This window comes from Salmo salar, unplaced genomic scaffold (genome assembly GCF_905237065.1).
Source record: "Salmo salar unplaced genomic scaffold, Ssal_v3.1, whole genome shotgun sequence".
Classification (NCBI taxonomy): Eukaryota; Metazoa; Chordata; class Actinopteri; order Salmoniformes; family Salmonidae; genus Salmo; species Salmo salar.
In genome coordinates, this window is record NW_025548039.1 from 29,840 (window position 1) to 48,631 (window position 18,792).

Here is an 18,792-nt window from a genome sequence, read left to right on the forward strand (position 1 = left end):
TTATAGAACCTTTATGGAGGATAGTTCTATAAACATCCCTTTGTTATGGTTCTTTATAGAACCTTTATGGAGGATAGTTCTATAAACATCCCTTTGTTATGGTTCTTTATAGAACCTTTATGGAGGATAGTTCTATAAACATCCCTTTGTTATGGTTCTTTATAGAACCTTTATGGAGGATAGTTCTATAAACATCCCTTTGTTATGGTTCTTTATAGAACCTTTATGGAGGTCAATCTCAAAGGTTCTTTATAGATTATTTTGAAGAACCTGACATTTGTTTTGCATTCTGGTTAGCCATAATATATTGTTAACATTCCATAGGTGTTATTATCGTGTTTAAATGTAACATTTTAGTCATTTAGCAGACACTCTGATCCATAGCAACTAGGGTTAAGTGCATTGCTCAAGGGCACATCAAAAGATTTGTCATCTAGTCAGCTCGGGGATTTAAACCAGCGACCTTTCAGTTACTGCCCCAATGCTCTTAACTCTAGGCTACCTGCCGTGACGAGATGAATCAGATGTGCTAGCTCTCAAACTGCTGGGGGTCACTGCAGTGATGTTGAAACAAAGCTTCCTGTCAAGGTATGCGTGAAGGGCTGTAGGAAGTCAGGCGCAGGAGAGCAGATAGTTGGTGGCAAAACGGAGCCTTTTATTTGGCGAACCAAAAGCACACGGCACAAACGAGCAGGAAAATACAAATATGGGTTGAACATAACCCAGCGCAACCAGCCTAACGTGCACGTACATGAACAGATAAACAATACCACACAAAGACATGGGGGAAACAGAGGGTTAAATACACAACACATAATGAGGGAAATGAGAACCAGGTGTGTGGGAAAACGAGACAAAACAAATGAAAAATGGATCGGCGATGGCTAGAAGACCGGCGACGTCGACCGCCGAACAAGGAGAGGCATCGACTTCGGCAGAAGTCGTGACACTTCCTGAAGCATTGAGGCTTTCCAGCCAACTGTGTCAAATAGGTTTATTACTCAGAGCTTCATTATTCGTACACAATGCACATTAGTTATATCTTCTGGGCAGCAATAAATAGCAGAGTGTGATTATCAGATAGAGGTATTTTTTTGTCCATAGATTTCATCAAAACTCTGTCTGTGAACAGAGTATGCTGTTCCCAGCTGTCTGTCTATGAACACAGTATACTGTTCCCAGCTGTCTGTCTGTCTATGAACACAGTATACTGTTCCCAGCTGTCTGTCTATGAACAGAGTATACTGTTCCCAGCTGTCTGTCTATGAACACAGTATACTGTTCCCATCTGTCTGTCTGTCTATGAACACAGTATACTGTTCCCAGCTGTCTGTCTATGAACACAGTATACTGTTCCCAGCTGTCTGTCTATGAACAGAGTATACTGTTCCCAGCTGTCTGTCTGTCTATGAACACAGTATACTGTTCCCAGCTGTCTGTCTATGAACACATTATACTGTTCCCAGCTGTCTGTCTATGAACACAGTATACTGTTCCCAGCTGTCTGTCTGTCTATGAACACATTATACTGTTCCCAGCTGTCTGTCTGTCTATGAACACAGTATACTGTTCCCAGCTGTCTGTCTATGAACAGAGTATACTGTTCCCAGCTGTCTGTCTATGAACACAGTATACTGTTTCCATCTGTCTGTCTGTCTATGAACACAGTATACTGTTCCCAGCTGTCTGTCTGTCTATGAACACAGTATACTGTTCCCAGCTGTCTGTCTGTCTATGAACACAGTATACTGTTCCCAGCTGTCTGTCTATGAACAGAGTATACTGTTCCCAGCTGTCTGTCTATGAACACAGTATACTGTTCCCATCTGTCTGTCTGTCTATGAACACAGTATACTGTTCCCAGCTGTCTGTCTATGAACACAGTATACTGTTCCCAGCTGTCTGTCTATGAACAGAGTATACTGTTCCCAGCTGTCTGTCTGTCTATGAACACAGTATACTGTTCCCAGCTGTCTGTCTATGAACACATTATACTGTTCCCAGCTGTCTGTCTATGAACACAGTATACTGTTCCCAGCTGTCTGTCTGTCTATGAACACATTATACTGTTCCCAGCTGTCTGTCTGTCTATGAACACAGTATACTGTTCCCAGCTGTCTGTCTATGAACAGAGTATACTGTTCCCAGCTGTCTGTCTATGAACACAGTATACTGTTTCCATCTGTCTGTCTGTCTATGAACACAGTATACTGTTCCCAGCTGTCTGTCTGTCTATGAACACAGTATACTGTTCCCAGCTGTCTGTCTGTCTATGAACACAGTATACTGTTCCCAGCTGTCTGTCTATGAACAGAGTATACTGTTCCCAGCTGTCTGTCTATGAACACAGTATACTGTTCCCATCTGTCTGTCTGTCTATGAACACAGTATACTGTTCCCAGCTGTCTGTCTATGAACACAGTATACTGTTCCCAGCTGTCTGTCTATGAACAGAGTATACTGTTTCCAGCTGTCTGTCTGTCTATGAACACAGTATACTGTTCCCAGCTGTCTGTCTATGAACACATTATACTGTTCCCAGCTGTCTGTCTATGAACACAGTATACTGTTCCCAGCTGTCTGTCTGTCTATGAACACATTATACTGTTCCCAGCTGTCTGTCTGTCTATGAACACAGTATACTGTTCCCAGCTGTCTGTCTGTCTATGAACACATTATACTGTTCCCAGCTGTCTGTCTGTCTATGAACACATTATACTGTTCCCAGCTGTCTGTCTGTCTATGAACACAGTATACTGTTCCCAGCTGTCTGTCTATGAACACAGTATACTGTTCCCAGCTGTCTGTCTATGAACACAGTATACTGTTCCCAGCTGTCTGTCTATGAACAGAGTATACTGTTCCCAGCTGTCTGTCTGTCTATGAACACAGTATACTGTTCCCAGCTGTCTGTCTATGAACACATTATACTGTTCCCAGCTGTCTGTCTATGAACACAGTATACTGTTCCCAGCTGTCTGTCTGTCTATGAACACATTATACTGTTCCCAGCTGTCTGTCTGTCTATGAACACAGTATACTGTTCCCAGCTGTCTGTCTGTCTATGAACACATTATACTGTTCCCAGCTGTCTGTCTGTCTATGAACACATTATACTGTTCCCAGCTGTCTGTCTGTCTATGAACACAGTATACTGTTCCCAGCTGTCTGTCTATGAACAGAGTATACTGTTCCCAGCTGTCTGTCTGTCTATAAACACATTATACTGTTCCCAGCTGTCTGTCTATGAACACAGTATACTGCTCCCAGCTGTCTGTCTGTCTATGAACACATTATACTGTTCCCAGCTGTCTGTCTATGAACACAGTATACTGTTCCCAGCTGTCTGTCTATGAACACAGTATTCTGTTCCCAGCTGTCTGTCTGTCTATGAACAGAGTATACTGTTCCAAGCTGTCTGTCTATGAACACAGTATACTGTTCCCAGCTGTCTGTCTGTCTATGAACACAGTATACTGTTCCCAGCTGTCTGTCTATGAACACAGTATACTGTTCCCAGCTGTCTGTCTGTCTATGAACAGAGTATACTGTTCCCAGCTGTCTGTCTATGAACACAGTATACTGTTCCCAGCTGTCTGTCTGTCTATGAACACAGTATACTGTTCCCAGCTGTCTGTCTATGAACACAGTATACTGTTCCCAGCTGTCTGTCTATGAACACAGTATACTGTTCCCAGCTGTCTGTCTGTCTATGAACACAGTATACTGTTCCCAGCTGTCTGTCTGTCTATGAACACAGTATACTGTTCCCAGCTGTCTGTCTATGAACACAGTATTCTGTTCCCAGCTGTCTGTCTATGAACACAGTATACTGTTCCCAGCTGTCTGTCTATGAACAGAGTATACTGTTCCCAGCTGTCTGTCTGTCTATGAACACAGTATACTGTTCCCAGCTGTCTGTCTATGAACAGAGTATACTGTTCCCAGCTGTCTGTCTGTCTATGAACACAGTATACTGTTCCCAGCTGTCTGTCTGTCTATGAACAGAGTATACTGTTCCCAGCTGTCTGTCTATGAACACAGTATACTGTTCCCAGCTGTCTGTCTATGAACACAGTATACTGTTCCCAGCTGTCTGTCTGTCTATGAACACAGTATACTGTTCCCAGCTGTCTGTCTGTCTATGAACACAGTATACTGTTCCCAGCTGTCTGTCTATGAACACAGTATTCTGTTCCCAGCTGTCTGTCTATGAACACAGTATACTGTTCCCAGCTGTCTGTCTGTCTATGAACACAGTATACTGTTCCCAGCTGTCTGTCTATGAACACAGTATTCTGTTCCCAGCTGTCTGTCTGTCTATGAACAGAGTATACTGTTCCCAGCTGTCTGTCTATGAACACAGTATTCTGTTCCCAGCTGTCTGTCTGTCTATGAACAGAGTATACTGTTCCCAGCTGTCTGTCTGTCTATGAACACAGTATACTGTTCCCAGCTGTCTGTCTATGAACACAGTATTCTGTTCCCAGCTGTCTGTCTGTCTATGAACAGAGTATACTGTTCCCAGCTGTCTGTCTATGAACACAGTATACTGTTCCCAGCTGTCTGTCTATGAACAGAGTATATTGTTCCCAGCTGTCTGTCTATGAACACAGTATACTGTTCCCAGCTGTCTGTCTGTCTATGAACACAGTATACTGTTCCCAGCTGTCTGTCTGTCTATGAACAGAGTATACTGTTCCCAGCTGTCTGTCTGTCTATGAACAGAGTATACTGTTCCCAGCTGTCTGTCTATGAACACAGTATACTGTTCCCAGCTGTCTGTCTATGAACACAGTATACTGTTCCCAGCTGTCTGTCTATGAACAGAGTATACTGTTCCCAGCTGTCTGTCTGTCTATGAACACAGTATACTGTTCCCAGCTGTCTGTCTATGAACAGAGTATACTGTTCCCAGCTGTCTGTCTGTCTATGAACAGAGTATACTGTTCCCAGCTGTCTGTCTATGAACACAGTATACTGTTCCCAGCTGTCTGTCTGTCTATGAACACATTATACTGTTCCCAGCTGTCTGTCTATGAACACAGTATACTGTTCCCAGCTGTCTGTCTGTCTATGAACAGAGTATGCTGTTCCCAGCTGTCTGTCTGTCTATGAACACAGTATACTGTTCCCAGCTGTCTGTCTATGAACACAGTATACTGTTCCCAGCTGTCTGTCTATGAACACAGTATACTGTTCCCAGCTGTCTGTCTATGAACACAGTATACTGTTCCCAGCTGTCTGTCTATGAACAGAGTATACTGTTCCCAGCTGTCTGTCTATGAACACAGTATACTGTTCCCAGCTGTCTGTCTGTCTATGAACACAGTATACTGTTCCCAGCTGTCTGTCTGTCTATGAACACAGTATACTGTTCCCAGCTGTCTGTCTATGAACAGAGTATACTGTTCCCAGCTGTCTGTCTATGAACACAGTATAATGTTCCCAGCTGTCTGTCTATGAACAGAGTATACTGTTCCCAGCTGTCTGTCTATGAACACAGTATACTGTTCCCAGCTGTCTGTCTGTCTATGAACACATTATACTGTTCCCAGCTGTCTGTCTATGAACACAGTATACTGTTCCCAGCTGTCTGTCTGTCTATGAACACAGTATACTGTTCCCAGCTGTCTGTCTATGAACACAGTATTCTGTTCCCAGCTGTCTGTCTGTCTATGAACAGAGTATACTGTTCCCAGCTGTCTGTCTATGAACACAGTATAATGTTCCCAGCTGTCTGTCTATGAACACAGTATACTGTTCCCAGCTGTCTGTCTATGAACACAGTATACTGTTCCCAGCTGCCTGTCTGTCTATGAACAGAGTATATTGTTCCCAGCTGTCTGTCTATGAACACAGTATACTGTTCCCAGCTGTCTGTCTATGAACAGAGTATACTGTTCCCAGCTGTCTGTCTGTCTATGAACAGAGTATACTGTTCCCAGCTGTCTGTCTATGAACACAGTATACTGTTCCCAGCTGTCTGTCTGTCTATGAACACAGTATACTGTTCCCAGCTGTCTGTCTATGAACACAGTATACTGTTCCCAGCTGTCTGTCTGTCTATGAACACAGTATAATGTTCCCAGCTGTCTGTCTATGAACACAGTATACTGTTCCCAGCTGTCTGTCTATGAACACAGTATACTGTTCCCAGCTGTCTGTCTATGAACACAGTATACTGTTCCCAGCTGTCTGTCTGTCTATGAACACAGTATACTGTTCCCAGCTGTCTGTCTGTCTATGAACAGTGATTTCTCCATGGATCATCCTGTCAACTCCAATGGTGGTGGATCAGTTACCTTTGACCTGTCACTAGTCAGAATAATATTAATAGTGAAGAGGAGAATCTTCAAGATGTCATATAGATATGTTTTGTAATGTGTAGTTTGTTTGAACTAAGTTTATTAGAGGAATTACTGCCCCCTCTTTTATCTCTGTAGGGGATGGTCTACTCTGTTAGAGGATCAGTATCTCTCTCTCCTTTATCTCTGTAGGGGATGGTCTACTCTGTTAGAGGATCAGTAGTAACATCTAGAAGTCTCTCTCTCTCTTTTATCTCTGTAGGGGATGGTCTACTCTGTTAGAGGATCAGTATCTCTCTCTCCTTTATCTCTGTAGGGGATGGTCTACTCTGTTAGAGGATCAGTAGTAACATCTAGAAGTCTCTCTCTCTCCTTTATCTCTGTAGGGGATGGTCTACTCTGTTAGAGGATGAGTAGTAACATCTACACTCTCTCCTTTATCTCTGTAGTGGATGGTCTACTATGTTAGAGGATCAGTCCAGGTGTGCAGTGTGTCAGCAGGTTCTGAGGGATCCAGTCTCTACCACCTGTGGACACAGGTTCTGCAGACAGTGCATCACCAGATACTGGGAGAAACCTGCTCCTTCAGGAGACTATGACTGTCCTCAGTGTAGAAAGAGATCCAGAACACTTCCTGTACTACAGCACCTGAGGGAACCCAATGATGCAAGAGGCTTTGAAAAAGTAAGACCACTTGCAGACCTGTGCTAAGTCAATACCTCAATTTGATTAAGTGTTAACTACAATAATATAAGTTACTGTAGTTGTGGAAGGCCCACATTTCATCCTGTCAATGAATGTGTCTGATAACACCCTATTTCCTCTTCCCTTGTAGTGGATGACAGCCTGCAGAAAGCTATAGTAAATCATAAAGACAGTCTGATAAGGAGGTATGAATGTGTAATAGAAGGCATCGAAACAGCAGGGAACCAAACTCCCCTCAACAGGATTTACACAGAGCTCTACATCACAGAAGGCGAGAGTGAAGGGGTTAACAATGAACATGAGGTGTGGCAGCTAGAGACAGCACCCAGGACACCAACCTCACATGACACAGTAATCCACTGCAATGACATCTTTAAACCCTTACCTGGCCAAGAGAGAAGCATCAGAACTGTGCTGACGAAGGGCATCGCTGGCATCGGAAAAACAGTCTCTGTGCAGAAGTTCATCCTAGACTGGGCTGAAGGGAAGGCAAACCAAGATGTGGATATCATATTTGTGCTTCCTTTCCGGGAGCTGAACTTGATCAAAGATCGTCAGTACAGTCTTCTCAGACTTTTAAATGACTTCCACACAGAACTAGACATAGGCAATGCAAAGAAACTCACTGCCTGTAAAGCTATGTTCATCTTTGATGGTTTGGATGAAAGCAGACTTCCATTGGATTTCCAGCACAATGAAAAGGTGTCTGATGTCACCCAGACATCATCTGTTGATGTTCTGCTGACAAACCTCATCAAGGGGAATCTGCTTCCCTCTGCTCTCCTATGGATAACCTCCCGACCAGCAGCAACCAATCAGATCCCCCCTCAGTGTGTTGACCAGGTGACAGAAGTACGAGGATTCAGTGACCCACAGAAGGAGGAGTACTTCAGGAAGAGATTCAGTGATGAGGACCTGGCCAACAGAATCATCTCACACATAAAGACATCAAGGAGCCTCCACATCATGTGCCACATGCCGGTGTTCTGTTGGATTTCTGCAATAGTCCTTGAACACATGTTGAGTACAGACAAAAGAATAGAGATGCCCACGACTCTGACTGAGATGTTCACACACTTCGTGCTCATTCAGACCAGCCTGAAGAACCAGAAGCATCATGGAAGAGATGAGATGGAACAAGAGGAGCTCATGGAGTCAGATAAGGAAATTCTTCTGAAGCTGGGGAGGCTGGCGTTTGAAAATCTGGAGAAGGGTAATCTCATATTCTATGAAGAAGACCTGAACATTTGCGGCATTGATGTCAAAGAGGCATCACTGTACTCAGGAGTGTGCACACACATCTTTAAAGAAGAGTCTGTGTTATTTCAGAGAGTGGTGTACTGCTTTGTACATCTAAGCATTCAGGAGTTTCTCTCAGCTGTCTACATGTACCATTGTTACACAAGCAAGAACATGGATGCACTGAAGCCCTTCTTCAAGAGAAAGTCTGAAGAGCTAACCTTGCATGAGCTGCTGAAGAGTACCGTGGATAAAGCCTTGGAGAGTAAGAATGGACACCTGGACCTTTTTGTTCGCTTCCTTCATGGCATGTCAGTGGAGTCCAATCAGAAACTCCTACAAGGTCTGGTAACACAGACAGAAAGCAGTCCAGAGAGCGTCCAGAAAACAATCCGATCCCTTAAGGTGATGCAGAGGAAGAACATCTCCCCTGAGAGGTGGATTAATCTCTTCCACTGTCTGATAGAGATGAAAGACCATTCAGTACAGGAGGAAATCCAAGAGTACTTGAGGTCAGAGAAAAGATCGATAAACCTCACACTTGCTCAGTGTTCAGCGCTGGCCTACATGCTGCAGATATCAGAGGAGGTTATGGATGTGTTTGACCTAAAAGAATACAAGACAACACAGGAGGGTCGTAGGAGACTGCTCCCAGCTGTGAGGTGCCGCAGAAAGGCTCTGTAAGTACTCAAACTTACTGTATGTGGGAAGAGCAGTATTTTTATTAGCTGAAACTCTTGAACATAATATAATACAAACTGATCAGAAAGCAATGCACTGGGGACATATTAGTCGGGCAGGTGTAACAGTGTAAGCAGGGGAAGCTAAGCATAACATTTTATTACAACCTGTCTCTCATGGTATTTATTCTATGTTGACAGACTCAATGGCTGTAAACTCACAGACACAACCTGTGAAGTTTTGGCCATAGTTCTCAGCTCAAACTCCTCATATCTGAGAGAGCTGGATCTGAGTAACAATGACCTGAAGGATTCAGGAGTGAAGCTGCTCTCTGCTGGACTGGGGAATCCCCACTGTAAACTGGAGACTCTGAGGTCAGTATTCCTGTAGTTGGTCAACAAGTGATAACTGTTCACCAGATCCACATGTGTTTACCAGGCACACATAGTCCACACCATATGTGTTTAGACAGTGAAGCTTACGGTTTTTAATTTGGTGAGCAAATCCATGTGTTTCTAATAAGAGTTTGTCACCTTAATTTAATGACTAGCGGATAGCGGGTGCGGTGGCTTTGGGTTTAAACAGCAGGGGTTGCTGGGATAGCTCTTTAGTTTAGAGTTTGGTACTATTGGGAATAATATTTTCTTCACAATCTAGTCGACCAATTTGCTTTCCCTAGAAAAATGCACCTATAATTTTTCATTTACCAAATAAAAAACAGAAGTTATTTGAGTTTCTATGAAATGTTTTATTCTGTCGATGGTTTTGCCACAAAGTCTAGCGATATCAGAACATTTTCCCACTTGTCTGGTCACATGCACTCTAGCCAACGACTGGCAGATACAGTGCAGAGGGTTCATGAGATTATTTTTTAAGATCAAGTTCATCACTGTGCACTTTCACAAACCTGTGAAGTTAATCATAATTTATTAAATCTGTAGCCTAATAAACTGCATGATTTTCCAAGTCCTAGTGTGAGTTAATGTGGCTGCAGTTTATTTCGACATGATGGTTATTCTAGCCAGGGGCGCAACTTTGGTTTTGGAAGTGGTGGGGGGAGGGGTATAATCCAGTTGGATAAACACTCCAAACAGCCTACCCGACAACTCGGAGGCGTCCACATGGTCCTAAAGCACACTGTTGCCTCGTTTTTAACCCCATTCCAATGATAAAACTGGGGGGGTACAAAAATGCAATTTCAGAATGTGGGTGGGACATGTCCCCCCGTCCCCAGTGAAAATTGCACCCCTGATTCTAGCAACATTTGCGCAACAAAGCGTGTCCACTGCCATTGGTCCCATGTGCTATTTTACTGGCAAACATTATCCACCCCTGTCTAGAGTAAATTATTTTGTCGACATTTAGGAAAATTTACGACAAATATCCCACTGGGCATTGGCGCCAGTTCAATGTCTAGTTTTGATTTACATTTAGCTGAATTCTCAACTAACCGTAAATTCAACATGAAATGAATAGCAAATGTCACCATGTCATTGGATTTAGGTTAAACGTTGGGTTAAAAAAATACAAAATGCCCTTACTTTGATGACTTTTTGCGAATCCATTCAGTTTTCCACGTTGATTCAATGTCATCCCATTGATCAATCAGTTTTTACCCAGTGGGATGCTATTTCCATCTAGCATTTCATTACTGTTTTATCAGAAATGTACTTTACTTGAATACAAATGGTTGGATAGAAACAAGGTTATTGGCTGACTTGATTTTCTATCAGCTGAAAACTCTTGAAGAAATGTTTATATAAAAAACAATTAGAGAAAACAATGAGCCATGTATGCACAGTGTACACATTAGTTGTGTCTGGGTAATAGTGTAAGCTAAGCATAGCATTATAATCAGTGGAGGGTAAACGCAAGTAAATGCAGTTTACACATCTTTTTCATTTTGCATGAGCATTTATGCATCTTTTGTGGGAAAATGTATTGAAGTATATGGGCAGCTTTACTTTATTCTCTGTTAACAGCAATCAGCGTTTACACAACACCCACCACTTTTTTACAACTACATCATGGATTATAACACAACCTGTCTCTCATGGTATTAACTCTGTGTTGGCAGACTCACTGGTTGTAAACTCACAGACACATCCTGTGAAGTTTTGGCCTCAGTTCTCAGCTCAAACTCCTCATATCTGAGAGAGCTGGATCTGAGTAACAATGACCTGAAGGATTCAGGAGTGGAGCTGCTCTCTGCAGGACTAGGGAATCCCCACTGTAAACTGGAGACTCTCAGGTCAGTGTCGTGTCTTTGGCTATGCCGGATTAAGTGATATGACATGCTACTCTATAAAATCCTTTCTCTGCAATTAATATTACCTGATTGAGCTAATCATGTAAATGTAATTAACTAGAAAGTTGGGGCACCACGAAAGAGTGTTTATAGAGCTGTTATCTTCCGAATAAACTCTTAAAGACCTAGTAATATTTTACATCAATAGCAGTCAATATTAATCGTCACCTTATTTCAGTCTCATCTGAAAGTTGTAAATTCTTGGTTATCTTCACGAACCCTGGCTAACAAGTTGAATCAGCAATACAAAATTGGGTTTAATTATTTATTTACTAAATACCTAACTAATCACACAGAATTACATATACACAGAATGCATATTATGTCATACAGAGAACTTCCCTGGGGGACGGAACCTGTATGACGGCTGGTTACACAAAGAGATGGGATTGGGCTTGAATGAAAGAGCGGGAAGACTGAGGAACAAAGGGAGAAGCTATGCTATCGTAAATACAGTATCTTATGCATTCTAAATTACCGCCCATTTGGAAAAGGAAAATGCAATAAACATTTACTCTGAGCTGCGCTCGGTAGGTTGGTCGTAGATGCTGGCCGTGTTGGCCAACAGAGATCTTCCTGTCCTCAGAGGAATGTCTCTTGGTAAATTGGATACGTTGTAGTATCTTCGTTGTGTGTTAGAATGGATACGTCGTCCGTCCTTTCCTAGCCCACGTTTACAGCTGCTGTTGCTGACTCAACGGCTAGGATGTCTCACTTATTTAGTGAATAAGAGTTCAAAGTTCATACCATTCACAACCAAAGCTCATGCTGAGGTTGGCTTGGTTCTGTAGTTGACATGTTAGTCCTTTTTAACGTATGGACCGTCGTCCTATCGTCCTCGGAACAGGAGGTTACATTTTCGTCAAGGGCTTATATAGTGGAGGGGGAGAAGGGTGTGTTTCATAGTTTATAATCCATGTCTCTTCACAGGGGCGGGCCACTGATTGAGCAGGGCTCTAACCTTATGAAAACCCAATTCTCTCATTTGGAAGCTATAATTACATTTAATCTTTTCACAAATAGTTTCATTTAAAATGAATTTAAATTGCACAACAATTCCATGTGAATCTATAATGTGTAGACTTTCCCAGATACAGTTTATCCTGTTAGGGCTAGGGGGCAGTATTTACACCGCCGGATAAAAAACGTACCCGATTGAATCTGGTTACTAATCCTACCAAGTAACTAGAATATGCATATACTTATTAGATATGGATAGAAAACACCCTAAAACTTCTAAAACTCTTTGAATGGTGTCTGTGAGTATAACAGAACTCATATGGCAGGCAAAAACCTGAGAGATTCCTTTACAGGAAGTGGCCTGTCTGACCATTTATTGGCTTTCTTTGACATCTCTTTCCAAAACAAAGGATCTCTGCGGTAACGTGACACTTCCCACGGCTCCCATAGGCTCTCAGAGCCCGGGAAAAACCTGAATGTCGTCATTCCAGGCCCAGGCTGAAACACATTATCGCCTTTGTCAAGCGGCCGATCAGGGGACAGTGGGCTTAGGCGCGTGCACTGGCCGCCCCCGTCTTTCTTTTTTCCCTCTATTTACCGAAACGCAGATTCCCGGTCGGAATATTATCGCTTTTTTACGTGATAAATTGCATAAAAATTGATTTTAAATAGCGGTTGACATGCTTCGAAGTACGGTAATGGAATATTTAGACATTTTTTGTCACGAAATGCACCATGCGCACGACCCTGATTTACCATTTCGGATAGTGTCTAGAACGCACGAACAAAACGCCGCTGTGTGGATATAACGATGGATTATTTGGGACCAAACCAACATTTGTTATTGAAGTAGAAGTCCTGGGAGTGCATTCTGACGAAGAACAGCAAAGGTAATAACATTTTTGTTATAGTAAATCTGATTTTGGTGAAGGCTAAACTTGCTGGGTGTCTAAATAGCTAGCCCGTGATGGCTGGGCTATGTACTTAGAATATCTGACTATTTTACACCATTTTAAAGACAAGACTCTCCTTTATCTAACCACATTGTCCGATTTCAAAAAGGCTTTACAACAAAAGCAAAACATTAGATTATGTCAGGGGAGTACCCAGCCAGAAATAATCACACACCCATTTTTCAAGCTAGCATATAATGTCACAAAAACCAAAACCACAGCTAAATGCAGCACTAACCTTTGATGATCTTCATCAGATGACACTCCTAGGACATTATGTTATACAATACATGCATGTTTTGTTCAATCAAGTTCATATTTATATCAAAAACCAGCTTTTTACATTAGCATGTGACGTTCAGAACTAGCATACCCACCGAAACTTCCGGTGAATTTACTAAATTACTCACGATAAACGTTCACAAAAAACATAACAATTATTTAAAGAATTATATATACAGAACTCCTTTATGCAATCGCTATGTCACATTTTAAAATAGCTTTTCGGTGAAAGCACATTTTGCAATATTCTGAGTAGATAGCCAGGCCATCACAGGCTAGCTATTTTGAGACCCACCAAGTTTGACACTCACCAAACTCAGATTTACTATAAGAAAAATTGGATTACCTTTGCTGTTCTTTGTCAGAACGAACTCCCAGGACTTCTACTTCAACAACAAATGTTGTTTTGGTTGCAAATAATCCATAGTTATATCCAAATAGCTGCGTTTTGTTCTTGCGTTCAAGACACTATCTGAAGGGTGACGCGCCGTCGCGTATCGTGACAAATTTTTTTAAAATATTCCATTACCGTACTTCGAAGCATGTCAAACGCTGTTTAAAATACATTTTTATGCGATTTTTCTAGTAAAATAGTGATAATTTTCCAACCGTGAGACGTTGTTTTCGTTCAAACACTGAAAATGTAAAATGGACTCTTCACATGCACGCGCACCCGTCTCATTGTTCTCAGATCGACCACTATCCAAATGCGCTACTGTTTTCGCCCAGGGACTGCAGAGTCATCATTCCCCGTTCTGGTGCCTTCTGAGAGCCTATGGGAGCCTTAGAAAGTGTCACGTTACAGCAGAGATCCTCTATTTTCGATAGAGATGACAAAGAAGGCCAAGAAATGGTCAGACAGGGTACTTCCTGTATAGAATCTTCTCAGGTTTTGGCCTGCCATTTGAGTTCTGTTATACTCAAAGACACCATTCAAACAGTTTTAGAAACTTTGGAGTGTTTTCTATCCAAAGCTACTAATTATATGCATATTCTAGTTTCTGGGCAGGAGAAATAACCAGATTAAATCGGGTACGTTTTTTTATCCGGCCGTGAAAATACTGCCCCCTATCCATAACAAGTTAAGTACCAACGCATATTTTCAACTGGTTCTATTGTCGAAATATGGTTCCTTTCTCCCCACTTGTTTGATGTTCCCAGACTCTCTATGTTTAACAAAGGCTATTCAAGAGTCCTTCAGTAGAGTCAGAGAGAGAGGGAAGGGAGAAAGGTATTTATGGGGGGGTCATAAACCTTACCCACAGGCCAACGTCATGACATCAGTGTTCCTGTGTTTGGTCATTAAGAGATAACTGTTCACCTGATCTGAGTGTTAACAAACTCAGTATTATACTCAATACAATGTAAATCTGACACCTCAGTATATGTAGACTGTGCTTAAACTCTACCGTTTTAAAGGTCCAATGCAGCCATTTTTATCTCAATAGATCGAATCGCTGAGCTGACAAGGTAAAAATCTGCCGTTCTGCCCCTGAACAAGGCAGTTAACCCACTGTTCCTATGCCGTCATTGTAAATAAGAATTTGTTCTTAACTAACTTACCTAGTTAAACACAGGTTAAATAAAAATAAATAAATACAAATCTCTGGGTAAGAAGTACCTTACTGTGATTGTTTTCAATTTAAATTGTAAAAATAAACAAAAAATTGTTTGTTCGCAAAGAGCAATTTCTCAAGGAATAATTTAGCTAGGACTGTCTGGGAGTGGTCTGAGTGGGGAGGGAAAAACTGAAAACTAGCTGTTATTGGCAGAGACGTTTGGAAGAAAAACTCCATCACACCAAATTGTATTAGTATGAAGTAACATATATTTTTAAAAAGCTCAGTATTTGTATCATTTATTTGTAAAAATTTTTGCTCGTCTTTATCAAGGGATCCAATAATTCAGGGCTCCACTGTACATGTATTCATTATCATTACTCTGGTGTTATTTGTTATTTGCATAACATTATCTGATTGGCCATATGCTAATGAGGGCCAGTGGGCACCTCTCTGATATGTTTCTTGTAATATGAAACCATGTCAAGTTAGCAGTAAACATGCCTTTATTAAGTTAAACCGTTCATTGTGATTGTTCTTACATATAGACAAACTAGATTACATGACAATTACAATATTTTATATGAATGAGAGATTGCTTGTAGAGAGAATGCATTTTAAAGGCCCAATGCAGTCAAAAACATGATTTACCTGTATTTCCTATATATTTCCACACTATGAGGTTGGAATGAAATGATGAAATTGTTAAAATTATGATAACGCCCTTTTAGTGTAAGAGTTGTTTTGGTGGGATGAAAACAGGGGATCCAAAAACGTTCACCTCTATCTTTTTTGTTACTTGTTAAATTAAATATATTTCTCGGAGCAACTGTATTAGTATAAAATAATCTCATTTGTAAAACAAATATGTAGCATACAATATACACTATATATACAAAAGTATATGGACACCACTTCAAATTAGTGGATTTGGCTTTTACAGCCACACCCGTTGCTGACAGGTGTATAAAATCGAACACACAGCCATGCAATCTCCACAAACAAACATTGGCAGTAGAATGGCCTTACTGAAGAGCTCAGTGATTTTCAACATGGCACCGTCGTAGGATGCCACCTTTCCAACAAGTCAGTTCGTCAAATTTCTACCCTCGCGAAAGCTGCCCCGGTCAACTGTAAGTGCTGTTGTTGTGAAGTGGAAACGTCTAGATGCAACAATGACTCAGCCGCAAAGTGGTAGGCCACACAAGCTCACAGAACGTAACTGCCGAATGCTGAAGCGCATAGCATGTTAAAAACGTCTGTCCTCGGTTGCAACACTCACTACCGAGTTCCAAACTTCCTCTGGAAGGAACGTCAGCACAAGAACTGTTTGTCAGGAGCTTTATGAAATGGGTTTCCATGGCCAAGCAGCCGCACACAAGCCTAAGATCATCATGCACAATGCCACGTGTTGGCTGGAGTGGTGTAAAGCTCGCCAGCATTGGACTCTGGAGCAGTGGAAACGCATTCTCTGGAGTGATGAATCACGCTTCACCATCTGGCAGTCTGACTGACAAATCTGGTTTTGGTGGTTGCCAGGAGAATGCTACCCGCCCTGAATGGACAATGACATCTGTAAAGTTTGGTGGAAGAGGAACAATGGTCTGGGACTGTTTTTCATGTTTGAGGCTAGACCCTTAGTTCCAGTGAAGGGAAATCTTAATGCTGAAGTATACAATGACATTCTAGACGATTCTGTGCTTCCCACTTTGTGGCAACAGTTTGGGGAAGGCCCTTTCCTGTTTCAGTACGACAATGACCCCGTGCACACAGAAATTGTTTGTCGAGATTGGTGTGGAAGAAATTGACTGTCCTTCACAGAGCCCTGACCTCAACCCCGTTGAACACCTTTGGGATGAATTGGAACGTCAACTGCGAGCCAGGCCTAATCACCCAACATCAGTGCCCGACCTCCCTAATGCTCTTGTGGCTGAATGGAAGCAAGTCCTCGCAGCCATGTTCCAACATCTAGTGGAAAGCCTTCCCAGAAGAGTGGAGGCTGTTATAGCAGCAGGGGGGGGGGCACTCCATATTATTGCCCATGCTTTAGAATGAGATGTTTGACGAGCAGGTGTCCACATACTTTTGGTCAAGTAGTTTATGTAGTTCAGTATTTGTATGTTTTTTATTTTATAGTATTTTTTACTCATCTTTATTAGTAATTCACGACCCCACTGAATATAAATATATATAGCTACCAATCTCTCTATTCACTGCCAAATAGTTGCAGTGTGATTAATATCATGTTAAACTCTTTACAGGTTGTCACTCTGTGGAGTCACAGAGGAAGGCTGTGCTTCTCTGGTCTCAGCTCTGAGGTCAAACCCCTCACACCTGAGAGAGCTGGACCTGAGTAACAATGACCTGAAGGATTCAGGAGTGAAGCTGATCTCTGCTGGACTGGGGAATCCCCACTGTAAACTGAAGACTCTGAGGTCAGTATTCCTGTAGTTGGTCAACAAGTGATAACTGTTCACCAGATCCACGTTAAGAAAGGGCCTAAATACACAATACAATGACAATTTGATACCTCACCATCTGACCTTTGACTGACAGTATATGGAGCCATACAGTATGCAGTAAAGTATATGGAGCCATACATTATGCAGTATAGTATATGGAGCCATACATTATGCAGTATAGTATATGGAGCCATACATTATGCAGTATAGTATATGGAGCCATACATTATGCAGTATAGTATATGGAGCCATACATTATACAGTATAGTATATGAAGCCATACATTATATAGTATATGGAGCCATACATTATACAGTAGAGTATATGAAGCCATACATTATATAGTATATGGAGCCATACATTATTCAGTAGAGTATATGAAGCCATACATTATATAGTATATGGAGCCATACATTATGCAGTATAGTATATGGAGCCATACATTATACAGTATATTATATGGAGCCATACATTATATAGTATAGTATATGGAGCCATACATTATACAGTATAGTGTATGGAGCCATACACTATATAGTATATGAAGCCATACATTATATAGTATATGGAGCCATACATAATACAGTATAGTATATGGAGCCATACATTATACAGTATATTATATGGAGCCATACATTATATAGTATATGGAGCCATACATTATACAGTATAGTGTATGGAACCATACATTATATAGTGTATGGAGCCAGACATTATACAGTATAGTATATGGAGCCATACATTATATAGTATATGGAGACATACATTATACAGTATAGTATATGGAGCCATACATTAAGCGGTATAGTATATGGAGCCATACGTTATACAGTGTATGGAGCCATACATTATACAGTGTAGTATATGAAGCCATTTACTTTTTGAAAATGTGTAAAATGTTCTCAAGCTCTACATAAGATATTGTGAAGATCAATCCATGTACGGATGGATTTGGCAGGGGACAGGAAACTATTTCTGAAAGTTGCAAAATATACAGTATACAGCTGCCACTCTTTCTTTTCAAAATAATTGTACTCTTTGCAGGCTGTCAGGCTGTTTAGTTACAGAGGAAGGCTGTGCTTCTCTGGTCTCAGCTCTGAGGTCAAACCCCTCACACCTGAGAGAGCTGGACCTGAGCTACAATCACCCAGGAGACTCAGGAGTCAGACTGCTCTCTGCTGGACTGGAGGATCCACACTGCAGACTGGAGAAACTCAAGTATGTACATGTGTCGATCTGTTGATGAGTGACATACTGTAAGACATTTTTCTGCGTTTGGGTTTGTTATGATCATTTATAGTTAACAGGTTAGGTATCATAATTGATAGTTATCAG

At 41.5% G+C, this 18,792-nt stretch overlaps 1 protein-coding gene across 1 annotated transcript; it reads left to right on the forward strand.

The window, feature by feature from the left end:
• Positions 1-7,118: 7,118 nt before the first annotated feature.
• Positions 7,119-17,563, forward strand: LOC123732620 (NLR family CARD domain-containing protein 3; the record flags this gene model as incomplete). The annotated part of the gene is made up of 4 exons (XM_045711885.1): positions 7,119-8,932; positions 9,134-9,307; positions 11,011-11,184; positions 17,257-17,563. Coding segments are annotated over 4 exons (2,352 nt in total), but the record flags the coding sequence as incomplete, so codon positions are not given.
• Positions 17,564-18,792: the final 1,229 nt, after the last annotated feature.